Source organism: Palaemon carinicauda, chromosome 28 (assembly GCF_036898095.1).
Source record: "Palaemon carinicauda isolate YSFRI2023 chromosome 28, ASM3689809v2, whole genome shotgun sequence".
Taxonomy (NCBI): Eukaryota; Metazoa; Arthropoda; class Malacostraca; order Decapoda; family Palaemonidae; genus Palaemon; species Palaemon carinicauda.
This window is the reverse complement of record NC_090752.1, coordinates 1,161,634-1,181,316: the sequence shown is the minus strand read 5'-3', so window position 1 is coordinate 1,181,316 and position 19,683 is coordinate 1,161,634. Positions and strand designations below refer to the sequence as shown.

General features: G+C 41.1%; 1 protein-coding gene across 1 annotated transcript in view; it reads right to left on the bottom strand.

Moving 5' to 3' along the window:
• Positions 1-4,399: 4,399 nt before the first annotated feature.
• The window catches only part of Etf-QO (electron transfer flavoprotein-ubiquinone oxidoreductase), a 55,201-nt gene continuing 39,917 nt past the window's right edge, over positions 4,400-19,683 (bottom strand). The window contains exons 10-11 of the mRNA XM_068351719.1: positions 7,238-7,459; positions 4,400-4,718 (exon numbers count right to left, since the gene is read on the bottom strand). Of these exons, the coding sequence (XP_068207820.1) occupies positions 4,555-4,718; positions 7,238-7,459 (386 nt within the window). The 3' untranslated portion in view covers positions 4,400-4,554. The remainder of the gene's footprint in view (positions 4,719-7,237; positions 7,460-19,683) is intronic.

Here is a 19,683-nt window from a genome sequence, read left to right as displayed (position 1 = left end):
CGCGGCAGAAGTCTGCACTCTACTGAGTGCCCCTCTAGGCTGCAAATGAGTCCAGGGTTAAGATCAAGAGATAAGCTGCCACGGCAGAAGTCTGCGCTCTACTGAGTGCCCCTCTAGGCTGCAAATGAGTCTAGGGTCAAGGTCAAGGTCAAGAGATAAGCTGCCGTGGCAGAAATCTGGCTCTACTGAGTGCCCCTCTAGGCTGCAAATGAATCCAGGGTTAAGGTCAAGAGATAAGCTGCCGCGGCAGAAGTCTGCGCTCTACTGAGTGCCCCTCTAGGCTGCAAATGAGTCCTGGGTCAAGGTCAAGAGATAAGCTGCCGCGGCAGAAGTCTGGCTCTACTGAGTGCCCCTCTAGGCTGCAAATGAGTCCAGGGTTAAGGTCAAGAGATAAGCTGCCGCGGCAGAAGTCTGCGCTCTACTGAGTGCCCCTCTAGGCTGCAAATGAGTCCTGGGTCAAGGTCAAGAGATAAGCTGCCGCGGCAGAAGTCTGCGCTCTACTGAGTGCCCCTCTAGGCTGCAAATGAGTCCAGTAGTAGTAATACAATAAATTTTGGAACAAAGGCTTAAAGAACACACAAAAAAAGGAAGGATTAGAATTGATATGATTTATCTAAAAGAAAGAATGAACAAATAAATGACTACTGGTACACTTGGCTTCATTAATTCCGGTACACCTCAAGAGAAGCTGAGGAGAGATATCTGCCAGTTGCACAATGTAGCAAGTAATGTCATGTTTAGCAACGGAGAAAGTGTTGGCAATACTGCCTGTAAAAGGAAGCTACCCAGCTTATAAAAATGTGATCAAAAGAATTTTTATAAATTTTACGAAGTATTGTATAGAAAAAATTGTTATTTAACAGCACTTTGTAAAATAAATGACAAATTCATAGAAAATTTGTATTTTTCCTAACGATACAAACCTTAGCTATTTACATGGGGTAATTACTTTGGCTGCCGCCAAAGTAATTACCCCATGTAAATAGCGTGGTTTGTATTCAGTTACGGAACAAATAAGCTTTTGTTCACGTGTTTACAAGCTGTGTGGCTTTCTTATACACGTAGCATTGCCAACAGCTTCTCCTTTGTTAAACACATTACCTGCTACAATGTACAGCTGTCCGACGTCTCCTCAACTTCCCTTGAAGTGAGCCGGGATTAATGAGGCCAACTGTACCAAAAACACAGTACAGTACCTTGATTTTGATTTATTAATTTGGTCCATAAGCCCCGGGATGCCCTTCAGTGACCATATGTAGTTTGGAGAAGACCTTAAAGTAGCACAGGGAATTCAACGTATCACCTGGAATGGCTCGGCAGCTGCAGTCAGAAGCACAAAATCCCTCATCAGTTAAGTAAAGTTCACAAAAGGGATTGCAGAGAGATCTCTCAAGTGTCTCGCAGGTAGACCACTCGGTGCAACTCATAAGAAAACCCAGCCAGTTAAAGTGTTTAATGTTACGAGAGAAAAATCAGGAATCAGGAAAGAAGGCTAAGATTAAAATTTAAAAACAACTCTCAAATCAAATAACAAATCAATACTGCTGTGACCTTGACCTTTGACCTGAACACATATTAATTGGCGAGGATTTTCATACACTTAAATATGAGCCAAGTTTGAAGTCTCTGTGATAATTATGTCCAAACTTATGTCTGGTTTATAAGGTAAAAAGGAACTTAATCGTGTTAAAAAAGTCAAATAACAAATGAATACTGCTGTGACCTTGACCTTTGACCTGAACACATATTAATTGGCGAGGATTTTCATACACTTAAATATGAGATAACTTTGAAGTCTGTGACAACTATGTCCAAACTTATGTCTGGTTTATAATGTAAAAAGGAACCTAATCGTGTTAAAAAAGTCAAATAACAAATGAATACTGCTGTGACCTTGACATTTGACCTGAACACATATTAATTGGCGAGGATTTTCATACACTTGAATATGAGCCAAGTTTGAAGTCTGTGACAACTATGTCCAAACTTATGTCTGGTTTATAACGTAAAAAGGAATCTAATCGTGTTAAAAAAATTAATTATGCGGTTATGAATTGGATCTGATTGGATGGAGTCTACGAATTTTGGCAGGAAAGCCCAGCGCAAGGGCCGGGGAAACCATTCGGCAGCTAGGTGTCACTCGGTGGGGTGGGGTGTGACTTCACAGTTACACAATAAAGTAAATGTGATGAGGTTTATGAGCAAGATGAAAGAAAGGAACAGATGCAAAATATAAGACTAAAACCCAAAAGCTAATCGCCTAAAGGATACTAAAAAGACCCTCAAGAAACGCCTAAAGTGCACCATATGTACTAACGGCAATAAACTCCCGACGGGAGATACCATCACGGATTGCGAGTTGAAGATTTACATACTGTACTGTAGCAGTTTCTTCTGGATGGTACATTTTCAATTTCTATTACAGATATTTTGAAGATTTCAAGTTCAGTGCATACAGCTGATCTTGCCAGGATAAAAGTAACCGGAATGAAAGACTTAAGTTTAAATTACTGTTTTCATTTAAATTTTTTACATTTCAGATGTTATTTACAGATTTTTCATGCGATAAATGTTTGCAGGTCTGAAATAGCGCAAGTAGATTGACATTTAGTAATCTAATAAAAGAAGTTGGTTAAGTTTTAATTAAATAATGGAATCTATAGACCAAAAAATTACATGGGAAACCTCTTGGTATAATTTCCAATAGAGTATTATCTTTACCCTTCGCTTATTCAATACGATAAACTAGTCAGATTTATATGGTTACTGAGATTACCCAAAGGTTTGTTGTTAAATGAAGTGAATAAATGATACAAAGCAAGGTTAAAGAATTTGTATGAAAAGGCGGGGATTTTTAAGAGAACGTAAGCCAATTAAAAGCCAGAAAGGAATGTAAGACCATCAATAAAAGAAGGCTAGAATGGTAAAGGAGGAAAGAATAAGCACTTTTTTTATAATACTGGAGATTATGATTATGTAAGAATGGATAATAGCAATTAATCATAAAGTTAATGAAAAATAGTTCTAAAAGGAAGGGGGGTCATTTTCCTTTTTACTTTATTAGTGGCAATGAAAAATAGTTCTAAAAGGGAGGGGGTTAACTTTCCTTTTTACTTTATCAGTGGCAATGAAAAATAGTTCTAAAAGGGAGGGGGTTAACTTTCCTTTTTACTTTATCAGTGGCAATGAAAAATAGTTCTAAAAGGGAGGGGGTTAACTTTCCTTTTTACTTTATTAGTGGCAATGAAAAATAGTTCTAAAAGGTTTGGGGTCATTTTCCTTTTTTTTTTTTACCTTAAATGTCCGGATACGCTGACGTTCCCAGTACGTAACGACTAGATTCATTCATCCTATTTTGGTCGTACAGCATAAGGTTCCTAGTTTCATAAATTTCACAATTATATCCCTCCAATATTTTCAAATGAAGAAAATCCATGAAGTGGCCCATCTACTTTTCAATTTTCATTTTTTTACAGTATACCAAAGTGAAAATTTAATTGCTATTTTACATATGGTAAGTACTATATATATACTCAAATTGTATAAAAATACATAATTAAATTCTAATTATTCATCCATGAATAAAGTACGGTATATGAGCTTATTTTATATACTTAATAGCAATTAAACTGTTGAATAATGCAATACAATACTGCAGAATAATCGGTGAATTAAACTTGAATATTTTTCATACATTCTTCACATTTTTCAAAAGGTCAATGAATGGACAAAGTATTCTTTAATCATTTATTCAAACTAAGAAATTCTTAAAGAATAAAAAACTATTGATACAAATAACAGTTAACTGTACAAATTGCTTAACATTATTGCATTGATCCGTTGCACTATTAAATAATTACATTCGTCTGTAGTAAATCTCTTACGGCATTAAATTGTCAGTAGTATCCTACATTTCACTCGGAAATCATTCTTAAAGGATCATACGCATCACCGGAAGTTCCTTGAATGTACAACAAAACTCTCCTTTTACCAATGGTCTTACATCCATTTCTTGCAGGAAAATTACATGTCTGTTCAGATATCGATGATGATACCAAACTTGGAAAGATTCTACTTGTTTTGGGGGCATTAAAATAGTTATAGATGGTCTGACTTTTCAAAAGTATGAATAAGAAAGGGACTAATGTACACACGCTTATTGTTGAGTGCCTGACTGGAAAAGCGTCTGTTCAGATGCCGATGATGATACCAAACTTGGAAAGATTCTACTTGTTTTGGGGGGCATTAAAATAGTTATAGATGGTCTGACTTTTCAAAAGTATGAATAAGAAAGGGACTAATGTATACACGCTTATTGTTGTCCAACTGGAAAAGATTAAAGGGAAAGAACTCGCACCTACTATTCCTGAGGAACTCCATATGAAATGGATAATAAAAATTTGATCTATGAAAATATATTTTATTATCTATAAATATCTTTCTGAATACTATATAGTGGCTTTTGTACAAGCAACATTTATACACTGGCATGAGGTTTTCGAGCAATCCTTTAGAAACTAGTTTAAGCTTTTTACACCGATAATTACCTTACTATTACATGCCATCGTAGGCTGGGCCACCGCCGGCCTCCGGCACAACCCAGTTGATGTTCTGAGAGGGGCACTTGATGTCACAGGTCTTGCAATGAATGCAGTTTTGCGCGTTGATCTGCAGTCTTACGCCATCTCCGACTTCAACGGGCACATATTCGTACACGCCTGGAAGAAGTGAAAAAATCCTAAGTTTCCAGATAAATTTCAAGGGTTGGATCTCTTCATATAATGTCAGCCATAATGATTCACTTTTAATAAGTTTTCTAAATAAGTACTAGTGGCATACTGTATTAACCCTTTTACCCCCAATGGACGTACTGGTACAATTTACAAAACTCATCCCTTTACCCCCATGGACGTACTGGTACGTCCTTGCAAAAAATGCTATAAAAAATAATTTTTTCATATTTTTGATACTTTTTTGAGAAAATTCAGGCATTTTCCAAGAGAATGAGACCAACCTGACCTCTCTATGACAAAAATTAAGGCTGTTAGAGCAATTTAAAAAATATATATTGCAAAATGCGCTTGAAAAAAAAAATGCCTTGGGGGTCAAGGGTTGGAAAGTTCCAAATAGCCTGGGGTAAAAGGGTTAACAATATGAATAGGACAAAGACCAAAGAAAAGGGGCCCAAAGATTTTTGTCATTTTGGTATCCTATCGATAAAGTCCCTCCTTGCAATCTGAGACTTCGGAGTTCGAGCCCTGCTAAAACCTCAATAGTTTTTAGTGGTAAATGTAACCTCACTTCCTTGTGAGCTACGGATAGGGAGTTTGGGGGAGCATATAGGTCTATCTGCCGAGTCTTCAGCAGTCACTGCCTAGCTCTGCTTGTCTTTAGCTTGGGTGAAAAGGGAGCTTGAGTGCTGATCATATGTATATATGATGAGTCTTTAAGACACTGTTCTGTCCCTTGCCTCTGCCGTTCGTGAGCGATCTTCGAAACCATGGGTCTTTCCTAGTATGTTTACATTATCATTTTAATCACATAACCCAAGTTAGGTCTTCCATCATTTTGGTTAAAATAATCAATAGTTATTATCCCCTTTAGGATCCAGTTTAACCTCCAATCTCTTTCATACAATGCCTTTGATTACACGCAGATTATTAAAATTTCTGTTATTCTTGACTATACATTAATTTTTTGAAAACATCCCTAGTCTATTTTTTGTTTGATTTCAAACTTACTTTTGGGAAAAATTTCTTATTTGATTGCAGAATGCCAGTATATCTCTTCTAATACAGACAAAAAATTGGAATAAGTCTTCAAGGATTTTTGGAGTCATGTCAATTCTGTGGGTGTTATAATTCTTTCATTTTGACATGTTTTGAATTGTGTTCTCATATTCAGTTTCCAGATTACCTTTATCTTGAATTGTTGAACAAAAACTTAAAGTCTATTAAACACCCTGAACAAATATTTGCATGAATCTTTGGCACCATCATTCAATCAAGTCAGGGAGCCTAATGAGATGTCATAATTTTGAACATCCATTGCACACAGTTCTCCACAAAACCTACCATCTACCACATAATACAAGATATGCAGTTAATCAAAATATTTTCACCATTTCTTAAGAGAGGTTTAGTACCATGCAGAATTCTAGCAGCTTTATTCCTACTGCTTCCAAATAGCAAAATAGTCGGTGAAACTACATTATTTCAAACTTTGTGCAAAATATTTTTTGTTGAATGGGTTGAAATTAGCCTTGTTTCATAACTTGGTTGTTTTTCCTATTTATTTTACTTTGTTATTTGTCTTGTTTGATTTTATTTTACTTTTATCTTTCTTGTTTTCTTTATCTCCTTGTTAAAACTTAATCTTTCCTTCTTAATTCCTTTTGATAATGAGTAGCTTTCCCTATTGGGAGTCCTTGATGTTGTATCACTCTGCATTTCAAAATACGACTGAAGCTTAGCTTATGAAACTAATACTGTACAGTAAAGGGATTTTGACGAAGGAAAAATCTATTTCTGGGCGAGGAACCTGTGTCGCCCAGTGAAATGCTCCTTAAAGCACCATTTCAAAGGTATAAATACTGCTAAATATATCAGAGAAAAAAGTTGCATCGAATGCTAGGAATATATCCAGCTCGCTCACCCCTAAAGGGTGTCGGTATTAAAACTGGGGCGAGTCATACCACTACCAGAGATCCCTTTCCAATTAGACTTCTCCCTCCTCAAAATACCCAGTTACTACGAGGTGTCGTTCACTACAGCTACTGCTCCCCCAACCACCACCACCACCACCACCACTACCTATCCTTCCCCCATCATTCCTTGTTAGCACCCGTGAACCTTCAGACGTGTTTTTCGTAGCTCTGTGTTATTTTGTGTTTTTGAAGATGTCAAGCATTTTGGAGATCCATGCTCTCAAATTGAGTATTATATTTGTCTGTTTGGGATTTCTAGGTAGCGACACACGTTCATTCTATAACCTTGTTGGGTTTTATCTCAGCCACTTTGTTGACGCTCCCTTACAGGTGTGTATGCGGTCTTTTGTTGTCGCTTCCTCTGGATCTCTTTGTTTTGTAAGACTTTCTTTTAGTTTCTTTTACTAATTAAAATTTAAAATTACAGGTACTTAAAAAAATTATACTTTTCCCCTAATACTGTAGTGCCTTTTCAATTGACAACTTTATGACGGACTGAATTATGAAAAAAATCAAAGTAGTGTACCATACCTGCAGGACAGAATCGCGCTTCTGGGCCATTAAATATATTGTAATTCCGTTCCAAAGGAACATCGTCATTCTTGAGCGTGAGATGTGGCGGCTGATCGTGGTCGTGGTTCGTTCCTGTTAGGGCGACGGAACTCAAAAGATCAAAGCTAACCTCTCCATCAGGTTTGGGATATTCGATTTCCTTTGACTGACTAGCTGGCTTCAGGCTTTCTGCATCAGTTCCTGAAAGCAAATAGGAATTTTAAACTAAAATTTAGTATTTTAATACTTCCCTTGAAGAGGCACTCCTGCATGGGACTGCTTTATCGATAACCAAACCCAAAATGACAAGGTTGCATTCACTGCCATAACAATGATACAAAGCAAAGTTCTCCAGTTAATGAGTAAACAAAAAAACTTTTTGCTTTGCTACTAACAGAGCCCTAATTTATAGCACACTTGACGTTGCATTTATGGCATTAGTAAATGAAGAAAAATATTTTTGATCATTGGATAAATAACTACAGACAGACATATTTCCTCTACAAAGGATCAAGTATGCATAAAAATGAAAGACAAATTAACCCAATTTCTCTCATATCTTTTCACATAATCAGAAGCAGACAACGGCCCATTTTGTCTGAGAAATGATATTTTAATTATAAAATAAATTTTTGAATATACTTACCCGGTGAATATATAATAGCTGCAACTCTGTTGCTCGACAGACAAAAAACAGTAAAAACTCGCCAGCGATCGCTATACAGGTTGCGGGTGTGCCCACCAGCGCCAACTGTCGGCCAGATACCACTCTCTCGATGTAAACAAAGACTCAATTTCTTCTCATCCCACTGCGTCTCTATTGGGGAGGAAGGGAGGGTCGTTTAATTTATATATTCACCGGGTAAGTATATTCAAAAATTTATTTTATAATTAAAATATCATTTTTAAATATTTAACTTAGCCGGTGAATATATAATAGCTGATTCACACCCAGGGTGGTGGGTAGAGACCAGTTAAATATGTTTACATCGTATAAGCTAAGAGTTTTTTATTTAATTTTGACAGTTATCAATATAACAAAACCAAAATAAATAGGTACCTAGTAAGGAAGTCGACTTAGACGATTACTCTGCCTTGTAAGTACGTCTTTCTTACGGAGCCCCGCGATCCTCTTAGGATGCTGACAGACCCCCAGGAGCTGAAGTATCAAGGGCTGCAACCCATACAACAGGACCTCATCAAACCCCTAATCTGGGCGCTCTCAAGAAATGACTTTGACCACCTGCCAAATCAACCAGGATGCGAAAGGCTTCTTAGCCTTCCGGACAACCCATAAAAACATTAAAAACATTTCAAAAGACAGATTAAAAGGATATGGAATAAGGGAATTGTAGTGGTTGAGCCCTCACCCACTACTGCACTCGCTGCTACGAATGGTCCCAGTGTGTAGCAGTTCTCGTAAAGAGACTGGACACCTTTCAAGTAACATGACGCGAACACTGACTTGCTTCTCCAATAGGTTGCGTCCATGATACTTTGCAGAGATCTATTTTGCTTAAAGGCCACGGAAGTTGCTACAGCTCTAACCTCGTGCATCTTAACCTTAAGCAAAGATCGGTCTTCCTCACTCAAGTGTGAATGAGCTTCTCGTATTAACAATCAGATAAAACATGACAAAGCATTCGTTGACATAGGCAAGGATGGTTTCTTAACCGAACACCATAACGCTTCACATTGGCCGTGTAGAGGTTTAGTACGAGCTAAGTAGAACTTAAGAGCTCTAACAGGGCATAAGACTCTTTCTAGTTCATTGCCTACGATCTCCGATAAGCTGGGAATATCGAAAGATTTAGGCCAAGGACGAGAAGGTAGCTCATTTTTGGCTAGAAAACCAAGTTGCAGAGAACAAGTGGCCTTTTCTGACGAAAATCCGATGTTCTTGCTGAAGGCATGAATCTCACTGACTCTTTTAGCTGAGGCTAAGCATACCAGGAAAAGAGTCTTAAGAGTGAGATCTTTCAGGGAGGCTGACTGTAAAGGCTCAAACCTGTCTGACATGAGGAATCTTAGAACCACGTCTAAATTCCACCCAGGAGTAGCCAAACGACGCTCCTTAGTGGTCTCGAAAGACTTAAGGAGGTCTTGCAGATCTTTATTGTTGGAAAGATCTAAGCCTCTATGCCGGAAGACCGATGCCAACATGCTTCTGTAGCCCTTGATAGTGGGAGCTGAAAGGGATCGTCCTTTTCTCAGGTATAAGAGAAAATCAGCTATTTGGGCTACAGAGGTACTGGTCGAGGATACAGAAACTGACTTGCACCAGTCTCGGAAGACTTCCCACTTCGATTGGTAGACTCTAATGGTAGAAGCTCTCCTTACTCTAGCAATCGCACTGGCTGCCCCCTTCGAAAAGCCTCTAGCTCTCGAGAGTCTTTCGATAGTCTGAAGGCAGTCAGACGAAGAGCGTGGAGGCTTTGGTGTACCTTCTTTACGTGTGGCTGACGTAGAAGGTCTACTCTTAGAGGAAGACTTCTGGGAACGTCTACTAACCATCGAAGTACCTCGGTGAACCATTCTCTCGCGGGCCAGAGGGGAGCAACTAACGTCAACCTTGTCCCTTCGTGAGAGGCGAACTTCTGCAGTACCTTGTTGACAATCTTGAATGGTAGGAATGCGTAAAGATCCAGATGTGACCAATCTAGGAGGAAGGCATCTATATGTATTGCTGCTGGGTCCGGGACTGGAGAGCAATAGATTGGAAGCCTCTTGGTCAGCGAGGTTGCAAAGAGATCTATGGTGGGTTGACCCCAAGTCGACCAAAGTCTCTTGCACACATCCTTGTGGAGGGTCCATTCGATTGGAATTACTTGACCTTTCCGACTGAGACAATCTGTTAGGACGTTCAAGTCGCCCTGGATGAACCTCGTTACTAGGGAGATGCCTCGATCTTTTGACAAGATGAGCAGGTCCCTTGCGACCTCGTACAAAGTCAGTGAGTGGGTACCTCCCTGTTTGTAAATGTACGCCAAGGCCGTGGTGTTGTCCGAGTTTACCTCCACCACCTTGCCTCGAAGGAGATTCTCGAAGCTTATCAAGGCCAAATGAACCGCCAAAAGCTCCTTGCTGTTGATATGCATGCTCCTCTGACTCGAGTTCCACAGACCTGAGCATTCCCGACCGTCCAGCGTCGCGCCCCAGCCCAAGTCAGATGCGTCCGAGAAGAGAACGTGGTTGGGTATCTGAACTGCCAGGGGAAGACCCTCTCGTAGGCTGATATTGTCCTTCCACCAAGTCAGACAAGACTTTATCTTTTCGGAAATCGGGATCGAGACCGCCTCTAGCGTCTTGTCCTTTTTCCAGTGAAAAGCCAGATGAAATTGAAGAGGACGGAGGTGTAGCCTTCCTAGCGAGACAAATTGCTTCAGGGATGATAGCGTCCCTACCAGACTCATCCACAGCCTGACTGAGCAGCGTTCTTTCTTCAGCATCTTCTGGATGGAGAGCAGGGCTTGATCTATTCTGGGGGCCGACGGAAAAGCCCGAAAAGCTTGACTGTGAATCTCCATCCCTAAATACAGAATAGTTTGGGATGGGACCAGCTGTGACTTTTCCAAATTGACTAGGAGTCCCAATTCCTTGGCCAGGTCTAGAGTCCAATTGAGATCCTTCAGACAGCGATGACTGGAAGAGGCTCTGAGAAGCCAGTCGTCCAAGTACAGGGAGGCTCTGATCTCCGATAGCTCGAAACTGGTACCCCACATTCCTGTGAACAAACCTCAGAAACGGTTGGGAATCCGGGTGTATAGGAATGTGGAAGTATGCCTCCTGAAGGTCGAGAGAGACCATCCAGTCGCCTTCCATAAATGCTGTCAAGACAGCCTGGTAGACTTCATCGTGAAGTTTGTCTCGACAATGAACACATTGAGCGCACTTGCCTCTTACGTACTCCTGCAGTGAACATGGCTGCCAAATCATGGAGCCATCCCTGAGGGACTTGTCCCTGCAGAGAACGTGGCTGTCAGATCATTGGAGCCATCCCTGAAAGCCTTGTTTATGCATGACATAATTGTACAGCAAAACTTCAAAGGCTTGAAAACAGCTGTGAAGTTGACCTGTAAAATCTTGGAGCGTCTCCTGGCCAGGCGCCAGGAAGAGTCTACGAGATTTGAGGAGTCTATCTGGGCAGAGGCAGGAACTCCCAAGCCGAGAACTTCTCTCGTGTCATATCAGACTCTCGCTCTATAAGCCAGTTTAAAAGAAGGGAAAGCAAAGGCTGTATCCCCCAAACTCCTCCTGGTGATAAACCAGTCGCCTAGCAAACGTAAAGCTCTCTAGGAGAGCGAGAGAGCACTAGCTTATAAACAACGGCTTCGAAGTAGCTAGGCCTAGTGTAAGCTCTGACGTTTAGGCGAACGAGGAGCAGCAGTTACAAAAAGATCCGGACAAAGATCCTTAAAAATCAGCATGATTTAATTAAAGTCCATAGAGGGCTAAGCAGCTTTAGCCTCCTCTCCGTCTGACAGAGTCCTCAAGGGAATATCAGTAGGAGGGGGAACAGCAACTTCCTCATCTAAAGGAACCTTGTCTGATAATAGCTGAGTCTCAAGCAAGGGAGAGACCTAACGTGGTGGCAATGCTTTACAAGCAGAGTCCACACGCACTGGTGCATTAGTAGCGGACCAGGACGCAACGTCATGTAACTGCTTGACAGTCTGTGAACTGTCAACAACAACAGGTGCGAGAGACCAGGACGCAACGTCATGTAACTGCTTGACAGTCTGTGAACTGTCAACAACAACAGGTGCGTGAGGACGCACAGCGTCCACTCGAGACTGCTTTGACTGCCTAGACTGAGCAGTCAAAACAACTCTAGAATGCGGAGGTTGACGCACAGCGTCAAAACAAGTCAACTCCGATTGTTAGCGAACGTCCTGAACGTCAACAGGAGCATCAGCAAGTGGCCTAACGTCCAAATGTGGCTGAAAATCCACACGAGACCGCATCGAGTGTGGTTCTAAACAACCTGACTGACGTGACTTAGCTACGCCAACGTCAACAGGACGCACAAAGGAACGTTAGGTTGGCTGAAAGCCAGGATCTCGATGAGATAAACGGCTAGGCTCAACGGACTAATCGGCAGAATAGTCTTCCATAAGGGAGGCAAGCTTATTCTGCATGTCTTGCCGTACAACCCATTTAGGATCAACGGAAATGGTTGCGGTAAGAGACGAGGGTAACGTCTGTGACCGCAACACTTTGCCTACAAAAAAGACTCTCGGAGTCTGTGTTACGCTTTTGTTAGGCGGCGAGCAGTTTTCCGATGACTGCATAGGGTCAGAGCTGTCCTAATGGCTGCAACCAGGACGCTGGACCTGTCCTGAAAGGACTGACTTTCGCTTAAGGGCCTCGAAACCTTGTTTCAGGTTTCTTATGCGAAAAGCCTTCGGATGACGAGGAGAAAATTGTCTCTCTCGCCTTATGGTAGGGGAGATCTTGGTAAGATACACCCGATACCATAGAGGGAAACGTCTGTTCGCTGATCAAGGCCTCTCGAATCCATAAGTCGTACGACATTACTTCTCCCCTGGGCTTGGGAGCTTGCAAGAGGTCCCGGACTAGGTGAACGACAGGCACGAACAGACGAACCCTCGGACGCAACACTGTAACACTTTGCGCAATATCACTTTATCACTACGATTTTCTGTTTTGCACTTATTTCACTGAAATCGAAACTTTTACTGATTTCTACCTGAAGCACGCAATTCTACCCTCATCAAAAGGTAGTAAATGCGAAATCAGTCGTATAATGCAAGCACATTAATACCTGCAAAAAAACAGTAAACATCTTTTAAGATAAAAAAATTCAGTGGTTGGGGAAGAGAATAAAAACTAGTTCATTCAAAACTACGTTTTCAATCTCTCACCGTACATTGCCTGGGGACGAGAATAAAACTAAAAACGTTTTATCCTTTCTCCCCGTACAGAGACTAGGGACGAGAGTAACTCGAGAACAACGTTACCCGCTTGAACGGAACGTTTTCTCTCCTCTCTCTCCCTCCGTCTCTATCTCTCTCTCTCTTTCTCTCTTGATTTCGCACCTAAGAGAAGAGCCCAATTACGTTTCGTCAAAAAAACATGTTATTTGACCAAAGGAAAAAACTGAAAGGTTTTTCAATTAAAAAGTTCCTTTAAAATAGAATTTAAAACATTTAAGCTTTGAAAGAAGAATGAACAAAACGTCAGAATCGATTTACTATTTCTGCAAAGTGAAACCGTGATACTCTCTCTCTCTATCGTAACGATAGAGCGCAAACAGCGTAGCATAAATAAACTAAACGTTAGTTCATCTTTGAACACAGTACGAAGACTATTCAAAGAAATTCTTTCATAAAATATTTATTAAAAATATTCATTTAAAAAGTTTTAAATCATTAGCTCTTTAAAATCTATTTACGATTGAAAGGGCTCAACGTTGTTTAACTTCGGTTTCCAAGTTAGGAAAGGTCGCATATAAACAAAACATTAAATTTTTTTTTTTTTTTTATGTTTATTATAAATGGAAAGTTAATCGAAGAGGCCTAATAAAGGCGGTGAGATATAAAATATATAGAGGAAAATCTATAATTAATTTATAACGTGATAAGATAATTACTAAAAGCCTAAACACTTCCGTCTAAGGGAAGGGTCGGCCATTTAAAAGTCAAAGAAAGTCCATACTCTCTTTGTCACCAAAAATTAAATCTATCCAAAACGAGTTCAAGATTTAAGATGAAGATAAAACACCTGCACTGCGAAAGCTCAAACCAAAATGAAGTACTTCACCAAATATGTTGAGAAAACTCCAGGTTCTACAGCGAGTAAAAGTACGTCTTGTCAACACGTCGACAGAGAAGAAATTGAGTCTTTGTTTACATCGAGAGAGTGGTATCTGGCCGACAGTTGGCGCTGGTGGGCACACCCGCAACCTGTATAGCGATCGCTGGCGAGTTTTTACTGTTTTTTGTCTGTCGAGCAACAGAGTTGCAGCTATTATATATTCACCGGCTAAGTTAAATATTTAAAATTAAGATTTTCAGGGCTTATAGCGTCCTGCTTTTCCAACTGGGGTTGTGGCCTAGCAAGTAATAATAAAAATAATAATATATGTTTTGATGTTGTTAATGTTTTTAGAATGATTTATTGTTAATTTGTTCTCATCATTTATTTATTTCCTTATTTCCTTTCCTCACTAAGCTATTTTTCCCTGTTGGAGTCCTTGGGCTTATAGCATCTTGCTTTTCCAACTAGGGTTTTAGCTTGGCTAGTAATACTGTAATAATAATAATAATATCTTTTGACTGAGGGAAGACTATGAAGTTCTCATTGGAGGTCTTGGACATAGCAAAGTTGGTGGTATCCCTCAAAACAGGCAGCCTACACCTCAACCACTCCTAACCTAAAGGCATGTCAGTTCAATTCAGAGCATTATCAGGCTAACTGTAGTGAAATATATAAGATCTCTTTCTTACACAAAAGTATACCAAGTTGTTCCAAGTAACGTCACGGCTAATTTTGAGAATGTTAGTCTAAAGATTTTTAAGATTCTCACAAGGTAAAAATTTCATAAAATACTACAGTACAATAGCTTATAGTTATTAATATATAATTAATCTAAAGTAGAAATAATCAAATCCTATACGAGATCATAACTGTGCTATTGTAATTGTTGATATCAAGTGCTAAATTCTTTTATTGTATTGCCACTTGAATCTTTTAAATGTTGAAAAAATACTCAAAATTAGATTTGAGAAGACTATAAAATACAATGAATGCATTAAATTCCCTAATATCTATCAATGACTTATGCCATGAAAATAGTAAAATCTTATTTTGGAAATAAAATTAAGAAAAAAGACTGTCAGGATTTGAACTAAATGGCGTAGTACTGCAACAAGACATCATGCAAATACTGACTAAAATGTAATTTGCACGGCATACATTTCTTGCTTGTGTCCTTTCCGTAGTTATCAAACCTGAACTTTGACTCAATCCAATCATCACCAGTTATTAAAGGATAAATACCCAAGACAAATATGTCTATAAATGAGACTTACGTATGGTAACAATGCGTTTAAAGGATTTGACTAACAAAGATATAAAGTTTACTGCAATACTAAATATTTGCAAGGTTGTAAATACTGTAGATATCAAGATACTTTTTATCACTACCTACAGTCAGCCTCCTCTTCTTGCAGATGATAAAAATTGGTACAATCTACATTGACATCGAAACCTGAGAGCTGTTATTAACTTTCTCTTGCCACAGGAACTAGGAGTATTTTAGGATATTGCTTTTAACAATATAATGATTCTATGTAGTTTTGACTAACATAAAAACATGTATTACAGAAATGTTAATTACAGACTCCTTGACGTTCAGCTGCCCAATACATCAATAATCATATAAAAATGTTATTTTGATAATAAAATAAATTTTTGAATATACTTACCCGGTGATCATATAGCTGCAACTCTGTTGCCCGACAGACAACTCTACGGTAAAAACTCGCCAGCGATCGCTACACAGGTTGCGGGTGTGCCCAACAGCGCCATCTGTCGTACAGATACCCAGTACTCAATGTAAACAAAGACTCAATTTTCTCCTCGTCCCACTGCGTATCTATTGGGGAGGAAGGGAGGGTCCTTTAATTTATAATCACCGGGTAAGTATATTCAAAAATTTATTTCATTATCAAAATAACATTTTTCAATATTTAACTTAGCCGGTGATTATATAGCTGATTCACACCCAGGGGGGTGGGTAGAGACCAGCAATATATGTTTACACTTTTATGAGCTAAGAGTTTTTATTTCATTTTAGAAGTTATCAAAATAACAAAAACAAAATAAATAGGTACCTGGTAAGGAAGTCGACTTGAACAATTTCTCTACCTTTTAAGTACGTCTTCCTTACGGAGCCTCGCGATCCTCTTAGGATGCTGATCGACTCCTAGGATCTGAAGTATCAAGGGTTGCAACCCATACAACAGGACCTCATCAAAACCCCTAATCTAGGCGCTCTCAAGAAATGACTTTGACCACCCGCCAAATCAACCAGGATGCGAAAGGCTTCTTAGCCTTCCGGACAACCCAAAAAACCAATAAAACATTTCAAGAGAAAGATTAAAAGGGTATGGAATTAGGGAATTGTAGTGGTTGAGCCCTCACCCACTACTGCACTCGCTGCTACGAATGGTCCCAGTGTGTAGCAGTTCTTGTAAAGAGACTGGAAATCTTTCAAGTAAAATGACGCGAACACTGACTTGCTTCTCCAATAGGTTGCGTCCATTATACTTTGCAGAGATATATTTTGCTTAAAGGCCACGGAAGTTGTTACAGCTCTAACTTCGTGCGTCTTCACCTTAAGCAAAGTTCGGTCTTCCTCACTCAGATGTGAATGAGCTTCTCGTATTAACAATCTGATAAAGTCTGACCAAGCATTCTTTGACAAAGGCAAGGATGGTTTCTTAACTGAACACCATAAAGCTTCAGATTAGCCTTGTAAAGGTTTAGTACGCTTTAAATAGAACTTAAGAGCTCCAACAGGGCATAAGACTCTTTCTAGTTCATTGCCTACGATCTCCGATAAACTGGGAATATCGAAAGATTTAGGCCAAGGCCGAGAAGGCAGCTCATTTTTGGCTAGAAAACCAAGTTGTAGCGAACAAGTGGCTTTTTCTGACGAAAATCCTATGTTCTTGCTGAAGGCATGAATCTCACTGACTCTTTTAGCCGAGGCTAAGCATACCAGGAAAAGAGTCTTAAGAGTGAGATCTTTCAGGGAGGCTGATTGTAACGGCTCCAACCTGTCTGATATGAAGAATCTTAGTACCACGTCTAAATTCCATCCAGGGGTAGCCAAACGACGCTCCTTGGTGGTCTCAAAAGACTTAAGGAGGTCTTGCAGATCTTTATGTTTGGAAAGATCTAAGCCTCTATGCCGGAAGACCGATGCCAACATGCTTCTGTAGCCCTTGATAGTGGGAGCTGAAAGGGATCGTCCTTTTCTCAGGTATAAGAGAAAAACAGCTATTTGAGCTACAGAGGTACTGGTCGAGGATACAGAAACTGACTTGCACCAGTCTCGAAAGACTTCCCACTTCGATTGGTAGACTCTAATGGAAGAAGCTCTCCTTGCTCTAGCAATCGCACTGGCTGCTTCCTTCGAAAAGCCTCTAGCTCTCGAGAGTCTTTCGATAGTCTGAAGGCAGTCAGACGAAGAGCGTGGAGGCTTTGGAGTACCTTCTTTACGTGTGGCTGACGTAGAAGGTCTACCCTTAGAGGAAGACTACTGGGAACGTCTACTAACCATCGAAGTATCTCGGTGAACCATTCTCTCGCGGGCCAGAGGGAAGCAACTAACGTCAACCTTGTCCCTTTGTGAGAGGCGAACTTCTGCAGTACCTTGTTGACAATCTTGAACGGTGGGAATGCGTAGAGATCCAGATGTGACCAATCTAGGAGGAAAGCATCTATATGTATTGCTGCTGGGTCCGGGACTGGAGAGCAATAGATTGGAAGCCTCTTGGTCAGCGAGGTTGCAAAGAGATCTATGGATGGTTTTACCCCAAGTGGCCCAAAGTCTCTTACACACATCCTTGTGGAGGGTCCATTCGGTTGGAATTACTTGCCCTTTCCGACTGAGACAATCTGCTATGACGTTCAAGTCGCCTTGGATGAACCTCGTTACTAGGGAGATGTCTTGACCTTTTGACCAGATGAGCAGGTCCCTTGTGATCTCGTACAAAGTCAGTGAGTGGGTACCTCCTTGTTTGGAGATGTACGCCAAGGCCGTGGTGATGTCCGAGTTAACTTCCACCACTTTGCCTTGAAGGAGAGACTTGAAGCTTTTCAAGGCCAGATGTACTGCCAACAGCTCCTTGCAGTTGATATGCATGCTCCTCTGACTCGAGTTCCACAGTCCTGAGCATTCCCGACCGTCTAGTGTCGCGCCCCAGCCCACGTCCGATGCGTCCGAGAAGAGAACGTGGTTGGGAGTCTGAACAGCCAGGGGAAGACTCTCTCTTAGGTTGATATTGTCCTTCACCAAGTCAGACAAGACTTTATCTTTTCGGAAACCGGGATCGAGACCGCTTCTAGCGTCTTGTCCTTTTTCCCGTGAAAAGCTAGATGGTATTGAAGAGGACGGAGGAGTAGTCTTCCTAGTGACACAAATTGTTCCACGGATGACAGCGTCCCTACCTGACTCATCCACAGCCTGACTGAGCAGCGTTCCTTCTTCAGCATCTTCTGGATGGATAGCAGGGCTTTATATATTCTGGGGGCTGATCGTCTTGTTGTTCAGCAACGTCCTCATCAGAGGGTTCCTCATCCGAAAACTGATGAGGAAACGGCAACGGAGTGGGCAACGTCTGGCTCGCTGAGTCCGGTAGCACTGGTGGATGCGTGACGGAGCCGGACGCAATATCATGGAACTGCTGCACAGTCTGTGAACTGTCAACAACCATGGGTGCGCGAGGAAGCACAGCGTCAACCCGAGACTGTCTAGACCGTCTGGGTTGTGCAGTCAACACCCTACCGGGTTGCTGAGGTTGACGCACTGCGTCAAAACAAGTCACCTCTGCTGGTTGTTGAACGTCCTGAACGTCAACAACCACCTCCGAGCGTCGCTTAACGTCAACGTGCGGCTGGCAACCCACACTGGGTCGCATCGGTGGAGGAACCACCTCAACTGGCAGACGCGAGTAGGTTACCTCAGCGTCAACAGGGCGCACAACCGACCGGTTGGAAGGTTGTTGGCCAGAAGGTTCGGTAGCAACCTTCTCCGCATTAAAGTCCTCTATCAAGGACGCAAGCTTGGACTGCATGTCTTGCAGCAAAGCCCATTTAGGGTCTACGGGAGCAGGTGTGGCAACAGACGGGGTTAGCGACTGAGGCTGGGTACCGTTTACCATCCCTGAAAGCCTTGTTATGCGTGACATAATTGTACAGCAAAACTTCAAAGGCTCGAAAACAGCTGTGAAGTTGACCTGTAAACAACTTGGAGCATCTCCTGGCCAGGCGCCAGGGAGAGTCTACGAGATTTGAGAAGTCTATCTGGGCAGAGGCATGAACTCCCAAGCCGAGAACTTCTCTCGTGTCATATCAGACTCTCGCTCTTTAAACCAGTTTAAAAGAAGGGAAAGCAAAGGCTGTATCCCCCAAACTCCTCCTGGTGAAAAACCAGTCGCCTAGCCAACGTAAAGCTCTCTAGGAGAGCGAGAGAGCACTAGCTTAAAAACAACGGCTTCGAAGTAGCTAGGCCTAGTGTAAGCTCTGACGTTTAGGCGAACGAGGAGCAGCAGTTACAAAAAGATACCGGACAAAGATCCTTAAAAAAATCATCATGATTTAATTAATGTCCATAGGAGGCTAAGCAGCTTTAGGCTCCTCTCCGTCTGACAGAGTCCTCAAGGGAATATCAG